We start from the raw sequence: 19,189 nt of genomic DNA on the forward strand, positions 1-19,189 counted from the left end.
CCCAAAGGTGTGAGGTCCTGACCCCCAGCGCCTCAGAACACGAGCAGATTTGGAAATGGCTGTGGCAGAGTCCTTAGTGAATGGTTAAGCTGAGGTCACACTGAAGCAGGTGGGCCCCACATCCAACGTGACCTGTGTCCTTACAGGCAGGGAAGAGATGGGGGCGAAGACACGAGGGGAGGGCGGCAGCCATGGCCCAGGGACACCAAGGAGGCCTCCAGCAGCAGAAGCAGGGGGAGCATAAGGCAGGATGCTCCCTGCGCGTGCGGGTCTCAGAGGCAAAGGCCTGCGCACGCCCTGATCCAGGGCTTCCAGCCGCCACAGGGAACAAGACCCGGGTCAGTGCTGCTGCAGCCCCAGGTCCCGGGCTCTCCCAGCACACACATCTGGGCCCCACCTCCCGCACACTCTTGCCACGGGGAGGAACTGCCCCTGGACTCTATACTGCTCACCACCCACCCCTGGCCCCTGCTCTGTCACCCCCGCACAGGCCCTAGAATCCCCCAGCTCCTTCTGGCTCTCGGGCGGGCAACAGCACCTCGGCTTCCCCTCCAGGGTCGGCTCTGGAGCCACCCCCCTAGCACGTCCTCCCCACTGGGGTGCTCCACGGGCAGGGGTTCTTCTCAACCTGGCTCAGTGCAGACACCCCTGCCCCGGGCACCTAGAGCCGGCAGACCGGAGGCCTCACCTGCGCTCCAGACCTGCCTGCAGCTGGGCCATCTCCCCAATCTGCCTCTTTCCACGCACCTGTGTGTTCATTTTCTAGTCTAGTTTCCAGTGAGCAGAAGCTGTGACTCCCAAGGGCACACCTCACACACTGGTCCCAACCACCCTGAGGTGCGTGAAAGCCGAAGCCCAGAAGAAAGGAGGCAGCGCAGACGACTGTGGGGATAGGCAGCTGGGCAGAGACAAAGGCTGCCCTAGGGCTGGCTGGCAGGACTCAGAGCCCGTCCTATCTGTGCTGCTCTCCTTGGGCTGCAGAGTAAATCCTGTCCGTTGTAAGGCCATCAGCTTGCAAGGTGGGAGCTAGGAGCTTGTCCAGAACAGGAAGCCATTTTTTCTCCTTGCTCTTTCCCAGGGGTTCCATGGTTCCTGGTGCTTTGGGAAGTCACACTCTGGAGGGGGTGAGGGAGCACCAGGGCTAGGGCCACACCCACAGCTCCCCAGGCAGGCGCTCGGGAGGAACGGGGGTTGGGGGGGTGCTGTGGTCACCGGAACTTTAACAGAGACAGAAGGCTCTCTTTCTTAATTCAGTCGTAAACTGAGATTGCATGCCTAGAGCACTTTCTTATAGAGCAACACTTACAAACAGGAAACTCACTTTTAAAATGAATATCCTGATGGAAATTTTCATCTACTAAACTAGCAAAGTAATGCTCAAAATTCTCCAAGACAGGCTTCAACAGTATGCGAACAGTGCTTCCAGACGTTCAAGCTGGATTTAGAAAAGGCAGAGGAACCAGAGATCAAATCGCCAACATCCGTTGGATCATCGAAAAAGCAAGAGAGTTCCAGAAACACATCTACTTCTGCTTTATTGACTATGCCAAAGCCTTTGACTGTGTGGATCACAGCAACTGTGGAAAATTCTTCAAAAGATGGGAATACCACACCACCTGACCTGCCTCCTGAGAAATCCGTATGTAGGTTAAGAAGCGACAGTTGGAACTGGACATGAAACAACAGACTGGTTCCAAATCGGGAAAGGAGTACATCAAGGCTGTATACTGTCACCCTGTTTATTTAACTTTTTTTTTCCTTTTTGTTTTTTTGTTTGTTTTTTATTTAACTTTTATGCAGAGTACATCATGAGAAATGCTGGACTGGATGAAGCACAAGCTAGAATCAAGATTGCCCGGAGAAATATCAATAACCTCAGATATGCAGATGACACCACTCTTATGGCAGAAAGCGAAGCAGAACTAAAGAGCCTCTTGATGAAAGTGAAAGAGGAGAGTGAAAAAGTTGGCTTAAAACTCAACATTCAGAAAACTAAGATCATGGCATCCGGTCCCATCACTTCATGGCAAATAGATGGAGAAACAGTGGAAACAATGACAGACCTTATTTTGGGGGGCTCCAAAATCACCGCAGATGGTGACTGCAGCCATGAAATTAAAAGACGCTTGTTCCTTGGAAGAAAAGTTATGACCAACCTAGACAGCATATTCAAAAGCAGAGACATTACTTTGCCAACAAAGGTCCATCTAGTCAAAGCTATGGTTTTTCCAGTAGTCACGTATGGACTGAGAGTCGGACTATAAAGAAAGCTGAGTACCGAAGAATTTATGCCTTTGAACTGTGGTGTTGGGGAAGACTCTTGAGAGTCCCTTGGACGGCAAGGAGATCCAACCAGTCCATCCTAGAGGAAATCAGTCCTGAATATTCCTGGAAGGACTGATGCTGAAGCTGAAACTCCAATCCTTTGGCCACCTGATGCAAAGAACTGACTCTTCTGCAAAGACCCAGATGCTGGGAAAGATCGAAGGCGGGAGGAGAAGGGGACGACAGAGGATGAGATGGTTGGATGGCATCACTGACTCAACAGACATGAGTTTGAGAAAGCTCCGGGAGTTGGTGATGGACAGGGAGGCCTGGCATGCTGCAGTCCATGGGGTCCCAAAGAGTCAGGCACGACTGAGCGACTGAACTTAACTAAAACTAGAAATTATCTTTCAGAAAAATCTCAGTACCCATTTTGGGCTGGGGGCTATCCACCAAGCATGGTCACCCCTCTTGCACCCCAGCTGGGGGCGCTGCACCTGGGCCGGGTCTGCTGGGAAAACATCTGCCAAGTTCAAGACATAGAATGATGCTAACACACTTGCCCACTAACCTCACTTCCTGGAATTCTACTTTGAAGACAAGACAATTCTACATCAAGACCCCTCGGAAAAGCAGCTTTCTGCCCAAAGGTATTCATCACATTGTTACCACACTGTGAGAACCTGGACACAATTCAGACAGGGTGGAGACTGTGATCCACGCGGTCCCTTCTCAGAGCATGTCCCTCAGGCAGGGCGCTGTGTGAGAGCCTGTGACAGCACAGGGGACAGGCAAAACCGGGAGAGAGCACCATCCCAACCTGCTGTACGGACCTCTAACCCACCCGAGCTCTAACCTTTGCAGTCAAGTGTAACTGTGCAGCAACGTGGAAAATGCACAGCAAGTTATCTGAGTCAGCTGAGGGGTCCTCTGAGCCACTGCATCCGGCCCACTGCATGCAGGGTGAGAACAGCCTCTGACTCGCCTGCCCGGCCCCCTCCGGGCACTCCATGTGGCACACCGTCAAGGTGCCCACCCTCTCCCAAACTGGAGGCCCACAGAGGGCCAGGCCTCATCTGGGGACCACGAGCCCTCACTGCCCAGCGCGAGCCCTGGGCAAATGAACGCTGTAGCCTTCTGAGATGTGTGCTTTGTTACAAACAACACGCGTGTAACACTGTTGTACCATGTATACAATATAAAACATCAGATTTCTTCTGCTCCCACAAAACACTTCAGACCCAGATCCAGGTCTGTCCATACAGCTGGCTGTGGGGGATATGGGTATTGATCTGGTCCTCGCTTCCTCCTCAGAGGAAGAACTCTCTGGCTCTCCCAGACAGATGGCCATGACGAGGCCCCACCACTGCCTGTGCCCAGAGGCCTGGGAGCTGGGACGACGTCGTGATAGAAAGGGCAGGGATCCAAACAAACCTGCAGGCCTAGAAAAGCACCTGCTTAGAAAAAGCATTCAGAAGGACACACCCACACGGGAACAACAGCAGTCTAAGGAGATCATGGAGTGTGTCCGTCTTCCTTTTGCACTTTCTACATGATCAGTTGTACACAGGCATTATCTTACGATGAGAAAACCAGCAGAGTTTCTTTTGTGCCACCCATGCTGAGCTCACCACCTAGACATGGAGAAGCGGGCCACAGGGGCACTGGCCTGACGGGCTGGTCACTGAGTGGCCAGCAGGCTGTGGGAGGAGGCCCATGGGCGCATCGCCTGCTGACTCTGACTTTCTGAAAGGGCACGGCTGCCGGTCATCAGCCGGAGGGACGGGAGGAAGAACCTGAACTGGACAGGCCACAGCCTCCGAGAAAACTCAGCACCAAGACCACGATGCCCGTGCCCACCCCAAGACTCCAGCTTGTCAGACGTGTGCCTGGGCTCTGGGCAGCCAGCGGCTCAGGGAGCAGAGAAAGGGCAGCTACAAAGTTGGAAACAGCCTTCACTACCAACAAAATCTAACCTCTAAGAATCAGATTTCTAGACTCAAAGCCTCAAGATATGGCACATTTCCACATTTCTGGAAAAGCCCACAAAATGCAGTTCCAAAGGCTAAGTGTCAAGAAAAGGAAAAGAGGGCTAGTTCCCTAGCCTGATACAACCACCGATGGAGATAGCATACCACACGAGCCGAGCTGACGGCCCGGCCTGGATCTCCGCTGTGTCTCACAAGGCCGGTCAGGGTGACCCCTCCATGCTGCATTTCCAAGCCAGCGAGTTCAAGGCAGATCCCCAGGGCCCAGGCAGATCCCCAAGGCAGATCCTCACCTCACACTGGGCATCAGGCGGGTGCTCAGAAATGATCACCCGTGACGGTGAGGGTTGAGACACAGAGAGAAAGGCACCCAGAACGGTGACACCACGTATCACTGGTTTGCCCAAACCTCATCCAGCACTTGAGAAACTCTGGGAAAACAAACTCACTCACTCATTTTACCCTTAATTTCTACCTCTAACCCCAGAGCTGAGGCAGTGTGGGCTGTGGGTCGACCAACTTGGTGGTGGTGTGTGGAGGCACCGAGTTGAGGGGGGACCTGCGGGCCTTGGCTCGGGGGCTTTGAATGCAAGCGTCCCAGGAGAGCTGGGGGCCCCGGGTACTCGACAGGCAGGCTCAGGGGCCCTGGGGACCAGCGGGAGTGTCACTCTGAAACACTATGACTGCCTCCCTGCACCAAAGCCAGTACTCCCTCGGGACAGAGAGTGAGGGGAAAATGGGCCCGGAGCTCAACACAGTGATCCCGCGAGCACTGGCAGGGGGGCCACAAGGCGCACAAAGCCCAGGTGAGGGGCCGCCAGCCGCCCCGGTAGAGCCACTTAGGCAGAGAGGAGAGGCGTTCTCTGTGGTGGGCCCAGGTGCCAAGGCAGTGGACTGAGTGCACTTCTTCGTAGGCTGCGGCGAAATCTGCTTTCAGCGTAGCCCGCACCAGCTGAAGGTCGTCCAGGAGAGCTAGCAATCACCACCAAAGCAAGCCTCACTTCCATCCCCATTGAGTCAGAGACCTCCAAACACTGCAACCTACAACTGACTAGGCAGCCAACTCTCTGCTTGCCAGGGTCCCGGGTCCTGCAGATTTCAGGAAGGATGGCGGGGAACTGAGAAGCAAGATCCACCCCATTTGGTCCTCTGCTCACCTGCCCACATCACTGCAACATGGAGGATGGCTCCCGGCTGGGTGTGCCGGTGGGACAAGGACCAAACCACAGGCCCGGCCCAGGGGCCTGGTCCTCCCCGCATTTGGGGCTGCCGCCAGCACACCTCCAATCCCGCAGGGTGTGGGACTGGGAGAGCCTGATAGCTACCCAGGCCTCATGCAAAGCAAACAGCGGATCCCCTGAGGCCTCTGGGTGAGGGGTGTGAAGAGGGGCGCAGGGTAGCCAGGGCTCCCGGGAGAGGGGAGGGAGGACCAGCGCTGGGCTGCAGAGGGAGCCGTCCTGAGGCCTGGGAGGCAGGGAGAAAGCTGGCTCTACTGGGCAACCAGGAGCACATCCAGCAGGCTGCCCGCGTTTCCCACCTTGGGCTGCGGGGTCCCAAGAGAGGCAGGGCTGGGCCGGGTCACTGGCCGGGCAGGAGGGTGGCCCCGGGCGCAGCAGGAAGGGCGGGCGATGGCTCGGCGGCGGCTCCTCGCTCTGACCCCACAGGGGCCCAGTGCGGTGCTGGGGACACAGCGAGGCCTCGGGTGCTGTGGGGCAGGGACACACACACACACACACACACACACACACACACACACACACACACACACAGAGACAGGCCGTTAGAGGGACAGGCAAGGCCGGACCCCGCAAACAGACTCTGAACATGCAGCTCAAGCTCGGGCTCTCAGAGGTGGGCCAACTCAGGGCCGCTGGGCAGGGAGGCGAAGGCTGAGGCCACAGGACCAGACACGAGGCCCCACCACCTCCTCCCAGCCCCGGAACAGTCTTCACTCGATGCATGGGACGTGGCTTCAGCTCCTACACTCAGTCCTCGGGACTCAGGGGCAATGACCTCAAAAGGCAGGCAAGAGAAAAGCAGCCCCCAGGGCCCTTACGTGACCACTTCCAAAGAAGAGGCCAGCCCGGAGCCCAGCCTACCTGCAGCGGCCTTTCTTGGCGGAGAGGGGCTCCCTGAGGGACACATACGACTTCATTTCTTAAGGTCAATCTTCCTTTTCTATCAACCTAGTGTAGGGGAGCCCCTGGAGCCCCAGATTGCATGCTCCAATTCTTTTAAGCGGCTTCACCAAGGTCCCAGCATTTGCCTGAGCAGAGTCATCCAAACTAGGTGGGGAAACGACAGGAACTACAAGTGGGACAAGGAATGCTGGCCTCTGAGCTTGACAATTGCTGAGAATCCCAGAGGCGGGAGTCCAACCCCACTGTGCAAACCTGCTCAACACAGATGCTACAAGTGGCGGGGCGACGACAAACCGAAACCTGCCAATAAGCAAGGTCAACAGGGGGTCAAACTGCAAACAACTGCCTTAAAATTTTTTTTATGCTAACAGTGTTACTTATTCCAAAAGCAAAGGGTAGGGGTACCTGGATTTCTGTTTTCACAGCCAGAGGCACAATTTCTGTGTCCCTCACCCTGCAGGCTACCAGGGCTGCCTGCTTGCCACCTCACTGAGAAGGCAGAGGGGCACCATTTCAGGGCCCACATCCATGAACAGCTAGGATGCCAACATGGCTCCCTGGCCAGCCTCCGTCAGGCCCTGAATGCCACTTCTGCTCTCTGACATTTCTCCTGAACACTAGGCAAAGACCTAGCATCTTCAACATGCAAAGCGAGAAAACAGAGCAGCCCAGAAAGCACAGACCCAGCCGTGTGACCGAATCACCAAGGACTCCCACCCAGAAGCGGGAAGGAAGCCTGGTCTCTCCCTCTGCAAGAGAGGCGAACATGCTCTGCCTCACCCAGTGATGCTCAAGCAGAACAGAAGCTGAGCCAGTCAGGAGACTGGAAGCCCAGTTTCAGAAAGGGACTGAATATGAGATAAAAGAGAGTAGATTCTCCAGGACAGCCAATCCCCTGCTGCTGTGGGCAGCCAGGCCCTTCGCTTCAGTCCTGCCCTGAGGAGGAAGCAGGTAATCCAACCTCTGCGCCTGCCTTGCCCCCGAGGCCAGCCCTGCCCACATGCACAGAGTCAAACCCCAGAGCAGCAGAGGGTCTCGGGACCCCAGGCCAGAAGCCCCTCTGTAACAGTAACTCCAGGCGGACTGAGGGGCTGCTGCCAGGTGCCAGCAGCAGGAAGGTAGGGGCCATGAGCTCTGGCTGAGCCCGGTGCCCAGCATGGGGGTTACTACTCACAGCCATGGTAGGAAGCCGGCGACCCCCCGGCCTTGCCGTACTCCTGCTCCGAGTAGCTGGTGGACAGGTTGGGCTGGCTGGAGCCCCGGCCAAAGGTAATCTGGTTGCTGCCCATGCCGGTGGCCACCTGGGCCATGCGCTCCTTGGTCTTGAGGGCCTGGGCCCGCTCGGCCTTAAGCCGCTCCTCGTCCTTCAGCAGGGCCACCAGCTGCTTGGCCTTCTCACGTACGTTGACCCCCTGGTCCTTGCCGTCACGGTCAACGTACTGGAAGTCCTTCAGGGTCTGGATAGCAAAGATGTTCTCGCGGCACTGCTGGGCCACGCGCTCGGAGCCCGTCTTGATGAGGTAGTCAAGCAGCGTCAGCGCCTTGTACACGTGCCGCCAGTTCTTGCCGTGGTCGTTGAGCCGCTTCCACACCATGCTCATGATCTCCGAGAAGGCCACCACGTTGTAGGTCAGGTCTGCAATCTCCGTCATCAGGGAGCTGGACGGGCCCCATGGGTCATTGGAGGTGGCTTCCCGCACTTTTATCTCAGCTTCCGAGTAGTTGTTGACAATGTTTTTCATCTGCCGTCTGATGGATGAGGTCGTCATCTTTACGTTCTGTGACAAGTGCAGATCCTTTCAGAGAGAGAAGCTTCCCCGTCTCCGGCAGGTTCGTGCTCCACAGAGGTTCAGTCTCCGTAACAGGTCTGGAGCAGGGTCCCTGACGGTCATTTCCTCTATTGGAGCCTCAGGTCTGAGAAGCTGGAAGCCATGACCTAGAGAAAGAAGTAACAAACGTTACTGTGTGTGAGTTCCCGAGACAGCAGGCTCTCTGCAAATGGCAGGCAGGGGTTGGCCAGCCGGGGTGGTGAGAGGACATCCTCCAGCCCCCGAGGACAAAAAGGATGCCATCTTCCCTTCAAAACTAAGTTAAGAACAATACTACACATTAATAACCAATACAGTTTAAACTCAAGTTTAAGCCTCTGGAAGGAAAGCGGTAACACTGTAACTCCTGGTCTATTTTCAAACCACTTCTGCTGGATCTGCTCTGCCACACCTGGCAGACGCCCGCTAGAAGAATCTCACACCATCTACACTGGCTCCAGAGACTCTCTCTGACCCTCTTCTCCTGACTTCTTACAGAGACTCCCAACCCCTTCGAGACCAGGGCTGAGGCCCCACTGGGCTTTCAGAGCCTCCAGCATCTGGCACAAGCTATGTAGCACTGATACAACCTTACATATAAACTGCTTCTGGCCCAGTTTCCTCATCTCAGAGAAAAGAGAACTGAGGACTCCACATTAACAGGTCCACCCAGTCCTTTGCCACAAACACATCTCTCCAGGGAAGGAACACCTGCGGAGCTGGAGTGAAGGCTACGCCTCTGGCCACAGGCCTGGTCCAGAGTGTGGAGGACTCCACCTGGTTTGGTTGCCAGTGGGCACCCAGCACTGCGATATAAATGCTGCTGCCACAAGTTAAAAGCAGCGCCCCTTCCCCCAGGAAGGCATCTGGCAGGGGACAGAGGTGAGTGCAGGGACCTGAGGATGCAAGTGGAGGGCAACTCGACTGTGGCGGTGGGCCACCGACAGAGGTGAGGAAAGCACTCCCTTCAGAGCCCTCAGGGGGGTTCTTCAGAGGAGGTGACAGGGTGGGCGGGGACTGGAAGGGAAGCGGTGCCAGGTGACTCCTCTCCTACAGAATGAGGAGGGGGCCCAGGACCTGCAGCTCCCCACCCCCACCCCACCCCCAGCTGCCACTGGGCTTCTGGCCTGGGAAAGAGCTGGGTGGCCTTGGGCCAGGCTGTCTCACTATATGCTCACAAAAATCCTTCCTTCCGGGTAAGGATCACCCCTCCCCTGGTGCAGATGGAGAGCCTTCCTTCTGGGTCATGAGGTCAGCTGACCAAGGCCCCCTGGTGAGGACTCTCTCCCTCCTCCCACAGGGGCTCTCACTCTGCTGCTTCTGCCAGAGGAAAAAGAGGTGGGCGGCCTCTACCAGCTTCATTCCAGACTCAGAAATAAATAACCAGCAAGTGTCAGGAGTGGGGAAGCCAAAGGAAATGCCCACTCCTCACATTCAGCCAAATAGGAGAAGCTCATAACCGTCATCCTGGTGCCATTAGTCATCGGCCTGGTGAGCAAGGCCTCTCCACCCTCAGACAGGCCAAGAATTCTATCTTCATCTGCAGATGCAGGGCTTCAGCAGAATGGGACTTCAGCTGAAGGTGGGCAGAGTGAACTCCACTGCCCGGTCGGCTCTTAAAAACCTTCCACAGTGTGTCCGAGGAGCAGGGCCAGGTGCTCTGTGGGGACCTGCATGTGTGACATGACAAGGCTGGTCATCCATGGCCACCAGACAGGATGGGCCTCAGAGGGGGCCTCCTGAGCAGCTCCGGCTCCCAGAGCAAATGCTCCAGCATCACTGGTCACACTCAAGGTCCTGAAGCCCCAGGGCCACTGAGCACTTTGTCTGTCACCCACCTGGGGCTCGGCAGGCTCCCCCACCCTGCACTTCGCAGCTGCAGGAGCCATCGCGGCCGCATGTAACCTGCAGCTTGCATGTCCTGTCCCAGGCAACAGCCCACCTACACACACAAAGCCTGAAGGACGGGCCCCTAGCCACAGCTAAGCCATGGCCCAGTACCACCGAGGAGCTGCGTCCCTTGGCTCTCAACACGCAGGCAACCCAGCCAGAGTCTGGGATCAGGACTCTTGATCTCAAGAGCAGCCTATAATGGTGACCATAAAGTAACAGCTGGATCACATTTGCCAAAGACAAGCTGGGGCAGAAAAATTCTGGCATATTTGAAAATATAACCAGAATTCGCCTGACAGTGGAAACTACAAGTAGACTGAATAAAACAGCAAATAGAGCAACACTAAAAAAACAAACAAAAAATTCCAAGGCTAGAGTGATGCCCCTGGAGGCAAGAAGAATTCCATAAAAATGTGTTCAAGAGCCTTCAGAGTTGGGTGGGGAAATTCCTTCCCAATCCAGAGTCCCAGACTCGGGAGGAAGCAGCCCTCATGGCTCCAGACGCCAGGTGGGCCCTGGTCAAAGCCCACGTGAGTCCTGGCCATCCCTTCTGTGACAGGGACATAACTGGCCAGGTGTCAAGAAGATGTTGATGGTTGGGGTCTCCACCAAACCCCCATCTGGGGGGCTTTTCAGGGATCGGGGATCGTTATCAGGGACCCAGACCAGCTATGAGGGAACGGCAGCAAATCTCTCCCCTCCCCAAACCTAACAGGATCCACAGATGGCAGCTCCTGATCTGCGTCTGGCGGCCTCCTGTGACTTTCTCCAGGCAGGCGACACCCACAGGGAAGCTGAGGGCCGTCCGCCTCACTCACCGAACGCAGCATCTGTGTCCCAGGACTCCTTGGTGGGCAGAGAAATCAAATCTTATATCTCTATCCCAAAAGTGGGCTTCAAGAAAACCCTGCATTCATGTATGTGAAGAATTTCAAAAACAAACATCTGAGCCTCTTAACTCCAAGATGATAAAGCAGATACAGTGGCAGCACCCACATTACAGGGAGAGCCCCAGGTGCCAGTTAACTGGCTGCAGGGGGACTGACCGTCCTCCCAACGCTGGATGACCCCTGTCCCCTTAAAAAGAAAGAGCCACCTGGGGGCTTCTCCCAAGACATGACAGCCTTGGAACAAGCACAGGAAAATTCAAATTCGATGTCAGATAGCCTCCAATGACCATGTTAGTGATTTTTCTCAAAGCAGAAATCAAGCACTGAAAACACACGTGAGGACTTCTTCTTTTCTTTAGCAGTGTGGCGGATCGTTCAGTCTCTAGGAAGAGCAGCCGGGCTGCAGGTTACACGGGTGTTGAAACGCAGTCACTCTGAAAGGCGGTGTGAAACAAGGACCAGGCTCAGGAGACGTGGTCTGGCCACCCGACAACACAGGCGCTTAGAAACGGTGGCGTGACGAGCAGCACCTCCCGGAGAGGCGCGAGCACCGAACGCTGGCGCCTGGGCCAGTGGATGCGTGAGCAGAGGACAGAGAATTCCTCACTGCTCCCCTCCACCACTCCTCCATGTAGTTTTGCTAATGGCCAACCAGGGACAACATTCTTAAACAACCCTGCCAGAAACCAGACAGCACACAGAACCAGGGGCCTGGAAAGCAGGGCTCGGGCTGGGCCAGGCCCAGCCTCCCGCTCCTGGATGGCAGGGCAGACCGGACACCCAGCCTCCTGTCCCAAGGCCCCTTTCTGACAAGGGCTCAACTCCTGCCAGCCCAAGGGTGTCACAGGAGCCCCCACCTCAGACCAGCTCCAGGTCAGTCACCATGAGGCTAGAGTTCTGGCGACAAGCCTAGTGGTGGATGTTTCTCTTGGCCTGTGGGGCTTCCCGGGTCTGTGGAGTGAGCCCCTGGAACTCAGCCCCCCTCCAAGAAAGGAGCTTGTGACCCCTGGGCCAGAGTCTCCATTCCAACACGCTAAGTGACTCTACCACCAGAGAGAGACCCCCGATGGCCAGTGGCCACGCCACCCAGAGACTGGGGCACAGAAGGGGACATTTGATGGCTTCACACCCACCCACCCGCACACGGGGCAGGCCCGCAATGGGTTTGATCAGCAGAAGTTTCCAGCTTGAGGCATTTTGGGAAAAGAACAGAACTACATGGGAAAAGGCAGAATTCCCAGGGATTCATGCTTAATTTAGACCTGGCTGGTCATTGTGGTGGCGCTGAGTGCTGGGCTGTGGCCACGTCCTGAGGAGCCAGCAGGAGAGGGGAAGCCGGGGGAGGGGGAGCTGTGGACCACACAGGCCTGGGTTCAGGCACAGCAGCCACCCGTCGCTGCTCTTTCAGGAGCTCAAGATGCTGCCCAGAAGAAGCCCGCAGGTGAGGACAGGCACCTCCGGGCAGTGTAAATGCAGACCAGCCTGGCACAAAGGGCTCCCGTGGGCTTTGGGGAGTGTGGCTGAGGTCCTTGCAGCCCACCCCAGGCGGTGCGGGGGGCACCAGAGCCCAGAAGACGGCACACCCGGAAGGTGACCTCCTCCAGGGCCAGCACGGGTGCACCCTCGCCCCCTGGCACTCTCCCGGTCCCAGGCACGGTCTGCTCCCCTGCCCGTGGCCTCCCCCAGCACTGTCCCACTGGCTCTTTCCTGTCAGTTGAGATCTGGGGACCACGATCACTCTCTCAAGTCACCAACTCCCACTGTGGGCAGAACCTCTTCATGTGGGACACCTTCCTGCTCATCCCAGTTGCTGCTTGCCCATCTCCACCACGTGTCCTCAGCACAGGCTCCTCTGACGCGGGCTGAGTGAGTGGGAACAGAGGGAAACTGAACAAGGCAGACAGCACCCCACCCCCTCCCCCTCAGACACGGGGCTCACCTGGGCCAGTCCCCCAGCAGTCTCCCTCAGGGCTCTGTCGCTGGAGTCAGAGCAGCCACTCTGCTCAGTGAACATATAAAACCACTCCACGTGGTTAAGAGTTCACAACGAAGAACCTGAGGGCAGGGGTGGATGAGCCATGTCAGCCAATAGTACCCAGGCAGTCCCACGGGCAGCAGAGCCCTGCCACCCCACCAGCCTGGGCTCAGGAGCAGACCAGGTGATGAGGTGGGGACAGCTGCTGCTCAGCACTGAGTGACACAGGTTCAGACACCTGCGTCCTCCCAGAGTGTGTCTCTGAGGATGTTTCTCAGCAGCACCCCGAGGGCAGCCTGGGGACACAGTCCAGGGCAGGGGACACACCTACAGAAGCAGCAGGGCCCAGGCAGAACATGCTGGGCAGAAGGCCCCTCCTGGTCAGGCAGGTGGCATCATCCCCAAGCCCCTTCCTGACCGTCACACCCGGGCCCAGTCCTCTCCTGTGTGGCTGGCATTCCCAACAAGGCCTCAGATGTGCTAACTCTCTGATGCCAGCAGTCACCCGAAAGAACAGGCTCAGAATAGAAACTGAAAATAGCACAGGCTCTCTCAACAGACGCTGGAGAATCCTAACAGCTCTGACTGCATGCCAGAGCGTCTGCTCACTGAACCTCAGTAAGAATTTGCAGGTGAGGAAGTTGGGCGCAGAGAGGGTAAGAAACTGGCCTGAGCCACATGCCAGCACGTGGTGGGACCAGGACTTGCTCCCAGACCTCTGGCTTCTGGTCCTATTCTCTTCATCTCGTCTGTTTAGCTTCAGATAAACCCCACACTACCATGAGAATAGTGAATCCTTCCTCCCTGAATCCAGAGGCTTTGAAGGGCCCTCCTATCAGGTGCTAAACAGGCAGTGAGACAGGACAGAAATAACCACCCTCCTGCCCCTGCTCAGCCCGTCTCCAGCTCTGCAAGCCAAGCAGGCAGGAGCCCAGACGCTGGAGCTAAAGGGCCAGCCCCTGACCGCGTGTGGACATGAGGCCCAGGCGCTGTGGTGCTGTCCTGGGATAGGCCCCTGGCATTCCCAGCGCCTTCCAACGTGGCCCACCAAGGAGAGGTCTTTAAGGTTCTTCCCAGAAAGCACTGCCCTGGAAAGCGTCAGGCCCCACAGACGGGAACAGGAGGAAAGCTGGCAGGTGGAAGCCTGCGCATCAGAGACTCCAAGACGACTCCAGCCCATCAGAACTCACACTTTAAGAAACAGGACCTCTTCGGTGACTGCTGCATCTTCTGCTGAAGCAGCCACATGGGCTAGAACAACCCGAGAGCTCTGATTACTCCTTTAAGAACAGCCGTCATCTGAAGTACCACCAGGAAAAAAACCAGTCTCAGGGCCGAAAGGTAAACTTCCTCTTTTGGTTCAGAATAAAAATACAACTTCCCTCCTTCCTCCTCTGCTGGATATGTTCCCAGGATTTTATTTACTCTGCACCGCTGACTGGACTCTCAAATGTCAGCGTCAGCCCAGAGAAGGTCTTCCAGCCACCACTCTGTCCTCTTACATTTTTATGATGTACGTGCTGCTGGGCACACACGAGTACACACCAGCCCCATGTGGGCACAGATGACGCGCCCCTGTCACCCAGACCCCTTCCCCACCCAACCCCGCAAACAGCTTGGGTTCTGAGCTCCGTGATCCCACGGTTTTTAAGAAAGAAGATGGTCTTACCATTGACATCATCCAACCACCACAATCTGCCGGTGTCGATACTGAGGCTCTGAGACTCGTCCGCGCTGCTGTGTGTCCCTGCCATGTGACAGCGCCTGTGTTCACCGACACCCACCCCCTCGTCTGTCCGGGGACACCTGAGCCCACTTCACCTTCTTGCCATCGTGAACAGTGCTGGTGTGTGCAAGAGTCCCCGAGACTCGTGCACCAAGGCTTCTAGACCCTGTTCCGGGAGCAGAGCTGCTGCTCTGCAAGGCACACGGCGACGTCTGCATGGCATTTTACAAATGTTCTTGCTGTTCTCTCTTGTAACATCATTTCCTTGTCACAGCGCAGACAGACAGAGGGTTTAGCCAATACTTTTCACACGTTGGACATACAAGGAATGATGCCTATGGGGAAGCCCAGGACGCAGCCCCCGCCCCTACCTAGGTGGGGACAGCCGGTGGGAAACCTGTGTCCCTGGGGCAGGGCTGCAGGAGGATGGGGGCACAAGGGAGCCATGGGCATGAGGGGAAGAGGTGGTGAGGCGGGGGGCGGGTTTGGGGGCCTCATGCACTGAGGAATCTGGATCTGCTGATTCGTTATTCCCCTTCCAGATCTCTGTCAAACCCTCCAAGTAAGAGTCATATGGTTAACACTCACAGGGTACTTCTGACATGCCAAGCGCTGTGTTAGGAATCCTCCTCTTTAATTCTTAATATAAGCTGCGTTATTGTATGCTTAATATTTTTCTTCAAATCCATCTACTTTGTTTTTGGCCACACTCAGCTTGTGGGATCTTCATTCCTAACCAGGGACTGAGTTGGCCATGGCAGTGGAAGCACAGAGTCCTAACCACTAGACCACCAGCTGCTGCTGCTGCTGCTGCTGCTGCTAAGTTGCTTCAGTCGTGACCGACTCTATGCGACCCCATAGATGGCAGCCCACCAGGTGCCCCCATCCCTGGGATTCTCCAGGCAAGAAGACTGGAGTGAGTTGCCATTTCCTTCTCCAATGTGTGAAAGTGAAGTCGCTCAGTCGTATCCGACTCTTCGTGACCCCATGGACTGCAGCCTACCAGGCACCTCCATGCATGGGATTTTCCAGGCAAGAGTACTGGAGTGGGGTGCCATCGCCTTCTCCGCTAGACCACCAGGGAAGTCCCTAAATCAATTTACTTCTAAATTCAAATACCTGCATTAAGTAATCACATACATGAAATCAGGTATCATGCTATGGCATTTGGGCAGAGGAGGTCTTTCTATTTGTTTTCATTAAGACGAAATTCACCATTTTAAAGTAGGCAATTCACACTCACAGCTTAGGATCCTCACAGTGTTGCATGGGCTTCCCAGGCGGCACTAGTGGTAAAGAACCTGCCTGCCAATGCAGGACACATAAGAAACGTGGGCTCGATCCCTGAGTTGGGAAGATCCCCTGGAGGAGGGCGTGGCAACCCCCTCCAGTATTCTTGCCTGGAGAATCCCGTGGACAGAGGAGCCTGGCGGGCTACAGTCCTTGGGGTTGCAAGAGAGTCAGACACAAGTGAGTGACTTAGCATACAGGCACAGTGTTGGGTAACAGTCACTGCAGTGGACGTTTGCATCCCCGGGAGACCCTGTCATCGGCCATCACTACCCACTCCTCCACTCACCAGCCCCTAGCACGCTGCCTTCTGTCTCTGTGAACTCACCTACTCTGGACACTTCACGCAAAACCACGCAGTATGTGCCTTTTATGTCCGGCTCCTTTCACTCAGAGTATTCTAAAGGTTCGCTTATACTGCGTTTATCAGTACTTCACTCCTTTTTGTGGTAATTTTCTCTCGTATGGACAGACCACATTTATGTACCCACTGATCAGCCAGACACCTGGATTGTTTCCATTATTGGCCTTTATGCACAATGCTGCTGTGAACTCTGCGTATGAGTTTTTATGTGGATGTGTGTGCTCAGCTCGCCTGGACAGGTACCGAGGAAGAGGGCTGCTGGGTCACCTGGCAGCTCTCAGCTTCACTTTCAAAGGAACCACCAAAGATACCACGGCATTCTGACGATAAAAAACTCTCTAAGATGAGTAACATTCAACGGCTTCCACTTAACATTATTTTAAGAAACACTGCCGCAGCTGAAGCTACTGGAGTGGGTTTGCAAGTCTGGGGACAGAGAAGCAGCGCAGCGGAGGCGGGGCTCCTGCAGTCCTGATGGAGTCACAGCAGGCGGACTGGGGGGGGGCGGGGGAGGGGGAGGGCAGGAAGCAGGCAGACGCCCATACCACAGTGCCTGGCTGCACCAGAATGGCAGGGACACAGGATGTCAAGGTGGGGAGAGTGTGCCTGCTTCAGGAGAAGGAAGGAGGCCGTACAACTATGAAGACAATGAAGCTGGAGGTGCTGGCAGGACCAGCACAGAGAGCAGAGACAGCCGAGGCAGCTGTGCCAAGGGCTGGGGCGGGCGCTGGGGGAGAGTGGGCATGGAGCACAAGTCAGAAGGGGGTGAGTGGCCATCAGTGACGTCCAAGAAGGGCCAGGAGAGGGGTGGAGACACAGGGGAACCATCCTGTGGTGTAGGAGAGAGGAGCTGAGGGGATTCAGGGCATGATGCCAACCAACAGGGATGCAGAGTCCAGAGGAGGCAGCAGGAGCCAAGCCTCAGGCTGGGAGGGCTGTGACTTCTCTGCCTGGTTATGCCAACAAACAGCTCCAACACCCAGTGTGGGGCCCTCGGCCCTCCAGACCTGCTGCACGGGGCCGGCCTCTGTGGCACAGCACCAAGCCCATCACCGCCCCCCCACCTCCAGCCAGCCTTGCAGAGCACCCCCCACCTGCTGCGGCTGCCCTGCAGGCCACCTGCGCTTCCGGCCTCCCCCTTCTCTCCCCGCTTCCTCCCACGGCCTCTGGACAGAGGCCCCGACTGTCTGCACACTGGGGCTGCCTCACAGGGCCTGGCGCTGAGCCGGGCACACAGCTGCCCCAGGAAGGAGTGACTCAACCCCACCTGCTCCCACACTGCCCCAGCCTCGGCTGCTCCTCACACCCTCACCCGATGCCCAAGTCCAGGGCCCCCAACGTCTCACGGGGTGTGGAAACATGGGCTGTGATGCTGCTGGGGGTAAAAACTACCATGAGTTGGAGTGGAGAGAGAGCTGCCCCCACACCACGTTTTCGTCAGCTCACTAATCTGTTTCCTCCTCAGGAAAATGGCAGCAGCAGCCTTGGAAGCCTACAGATGACCCCATGAAGGATCTGAGTGGATGGAGGGGAGACCCTTCACTCCTGCGGGGCCCACGGCTGCTCACAGGCCTCTGCCACACCCTCTTCGGTCCCGCTGAGCACCTCCCCCACCCAGGAGAAAAGCAGGACTGGAGAGGCCCTCGTCTGGCAAGGCGGCACTGAGTCAATTTCACACTAAAGTTAACAAGCAGAAACAAACCACGGCTGGCATACCATGTAATTTTTTTAATTCTTAAAAGATTAGAAGTATGCTGCTGAATGTCAAAACACAAAAACCAAAAAGAAGTTAAAGTTGTTATTTTCCTTTTAGCTTTATCTCCATTAGCCAAATACTTCTCTCCAAACAACATTTACATTGCCTTTGTCCTACTTTGCTGAGGAAAATAATAACGCAGGAGTGAGTTTCCAGTGCGGATGACAGTGCACACGCAGATCTGCCCAGTAAACACTCCACTTTAGAGAAAGAAGTGTTTCCTTGCCTCACTGGCCACCAGCCTCCTGCTCCCTCGGTCAGCCCAGGGACGACCAGGGGGAGGACCGGGTCCTTCGGCACACCTGTGCTTCACAGGAAGACAGTCAAACCTGGGGAGGCCGGCCCGCTCACTCACCGGCCGCAGGCTCGGCTGCTGCTGGCCAAACTCACCGAGGTGGCCGCTGAATTTACTGATGGCTTACTGTGTGCCCCAGCCTGCAAGGGAAGCACTTCACAGGAGAGGAGAGAGGGTGAGCGAGGCAGTGCCCACCGAGGAGGCGCAGTGCCAGCTCCTCAGCCTCAGGACCCGAACATAACTTACACGAGGCTCCCGGGTCCTTCCTTGAAGACCACCACATGTTCTAAGCTGCTCCCTGGAGGACTCATAGTCTCTCCACCAACCAGCTTCCAAGGCGGGCCTACCAGTGGCAGGTAATTTGCACCTGGGAGCCCCACCTTGCAGTGACCCCTCCCCTGTGCCCAGAATGCCCACTCCCCCTCTGTGGTCATCATTTCTATGCACCAAGGACTTCCAGTCCACCGCCTCCTGGGCCTGTAACAGAACTGTGTTCCCCGCTCCTCAGGGATCAGCCACGGCCCTAGCCGGTAAAACTGGCAGAAGGGAGGTGTGACGTTCTGCGTCCAGCACCTCAGAGGCCCGTTCCCCGCGGCATGTGTGTGGGGGGGGGCGGTGGAGGCCTGTGTCTCCGCCAAAGAGAAAGGATGAGGTGCCCAAGCACGCACGTGGCCCTGGAGTTCACAGCAACATCGCTCCTAAAAGCCAGCCAGTGAGAAGAGCTTCCCTTCACAGATGAACAAAACGTGGTATACCCATACAGCCTTAACAAGAAGGAAAGCAGGCACAGAGAGGGCC

The 19,189-nt window shown here is 56.3% G+C and overlaps 1 protein-coding gene across 11 annotated transcripts in view; it reads right to left on the bottom strand.

Annotated features, from left to right (window-relative positions):
- EPN2 (epsin 2) overlaps positions 1 to 19,189 on the bottom strand; it is a 52,688-nt gene that overhangs the window by 17,272 nt on the left and 16,227 nt on the right. For 6 of the 11 annotated variants that reach the window (XM_019981481.2, XM_070773160.1, XM_070773161.1 and 3 more), the window contains exons 2-3: positions 7,569 to 8,330; positions 5,791 to 5,958 (exon numbers count right to left, since the gene is read on the bottom strand). In XM_019981481.2, coding sequence (XP_019837040.2) covers positions 5,791 to 5,958; positions 7,569 to 8,163 — 763 coding nt within the window. In that variant the 5' untranslated portion in view covers positions 8,164 to 8,330. Of the gene's footprint in view, positions 1 to 5,790; positions 5,959 to 7,568; positions 8,331 to 9,634; positions 9,848 to 12,924; positions 13,041 to 14,150; positions 14,464 to 19,189 lie in introns of those variants that run through there. The other 5 variants (XM_019981486.2, XM_070773163.1, XM_070773156.1 and 2 more) reach the window with 4 other exon arrangements.

This window comes from Bos indicus, chromosome 19 (genome assembly GCF_029378745.1).
Source record: "Bos indicus isolate NIAB-ARS_2022 breed Sahiwal x Tharparkar chromosome 19, NIAB-ARS_B.indTharparkar_mat_pri_1.0, whole genome shotgun sequence".
Lineage (NCBI taxonomy): Eukaryota > Metazoa > Chordata > Mammalia > Artiodactyla > Bovidae > Bos > Bos indicus.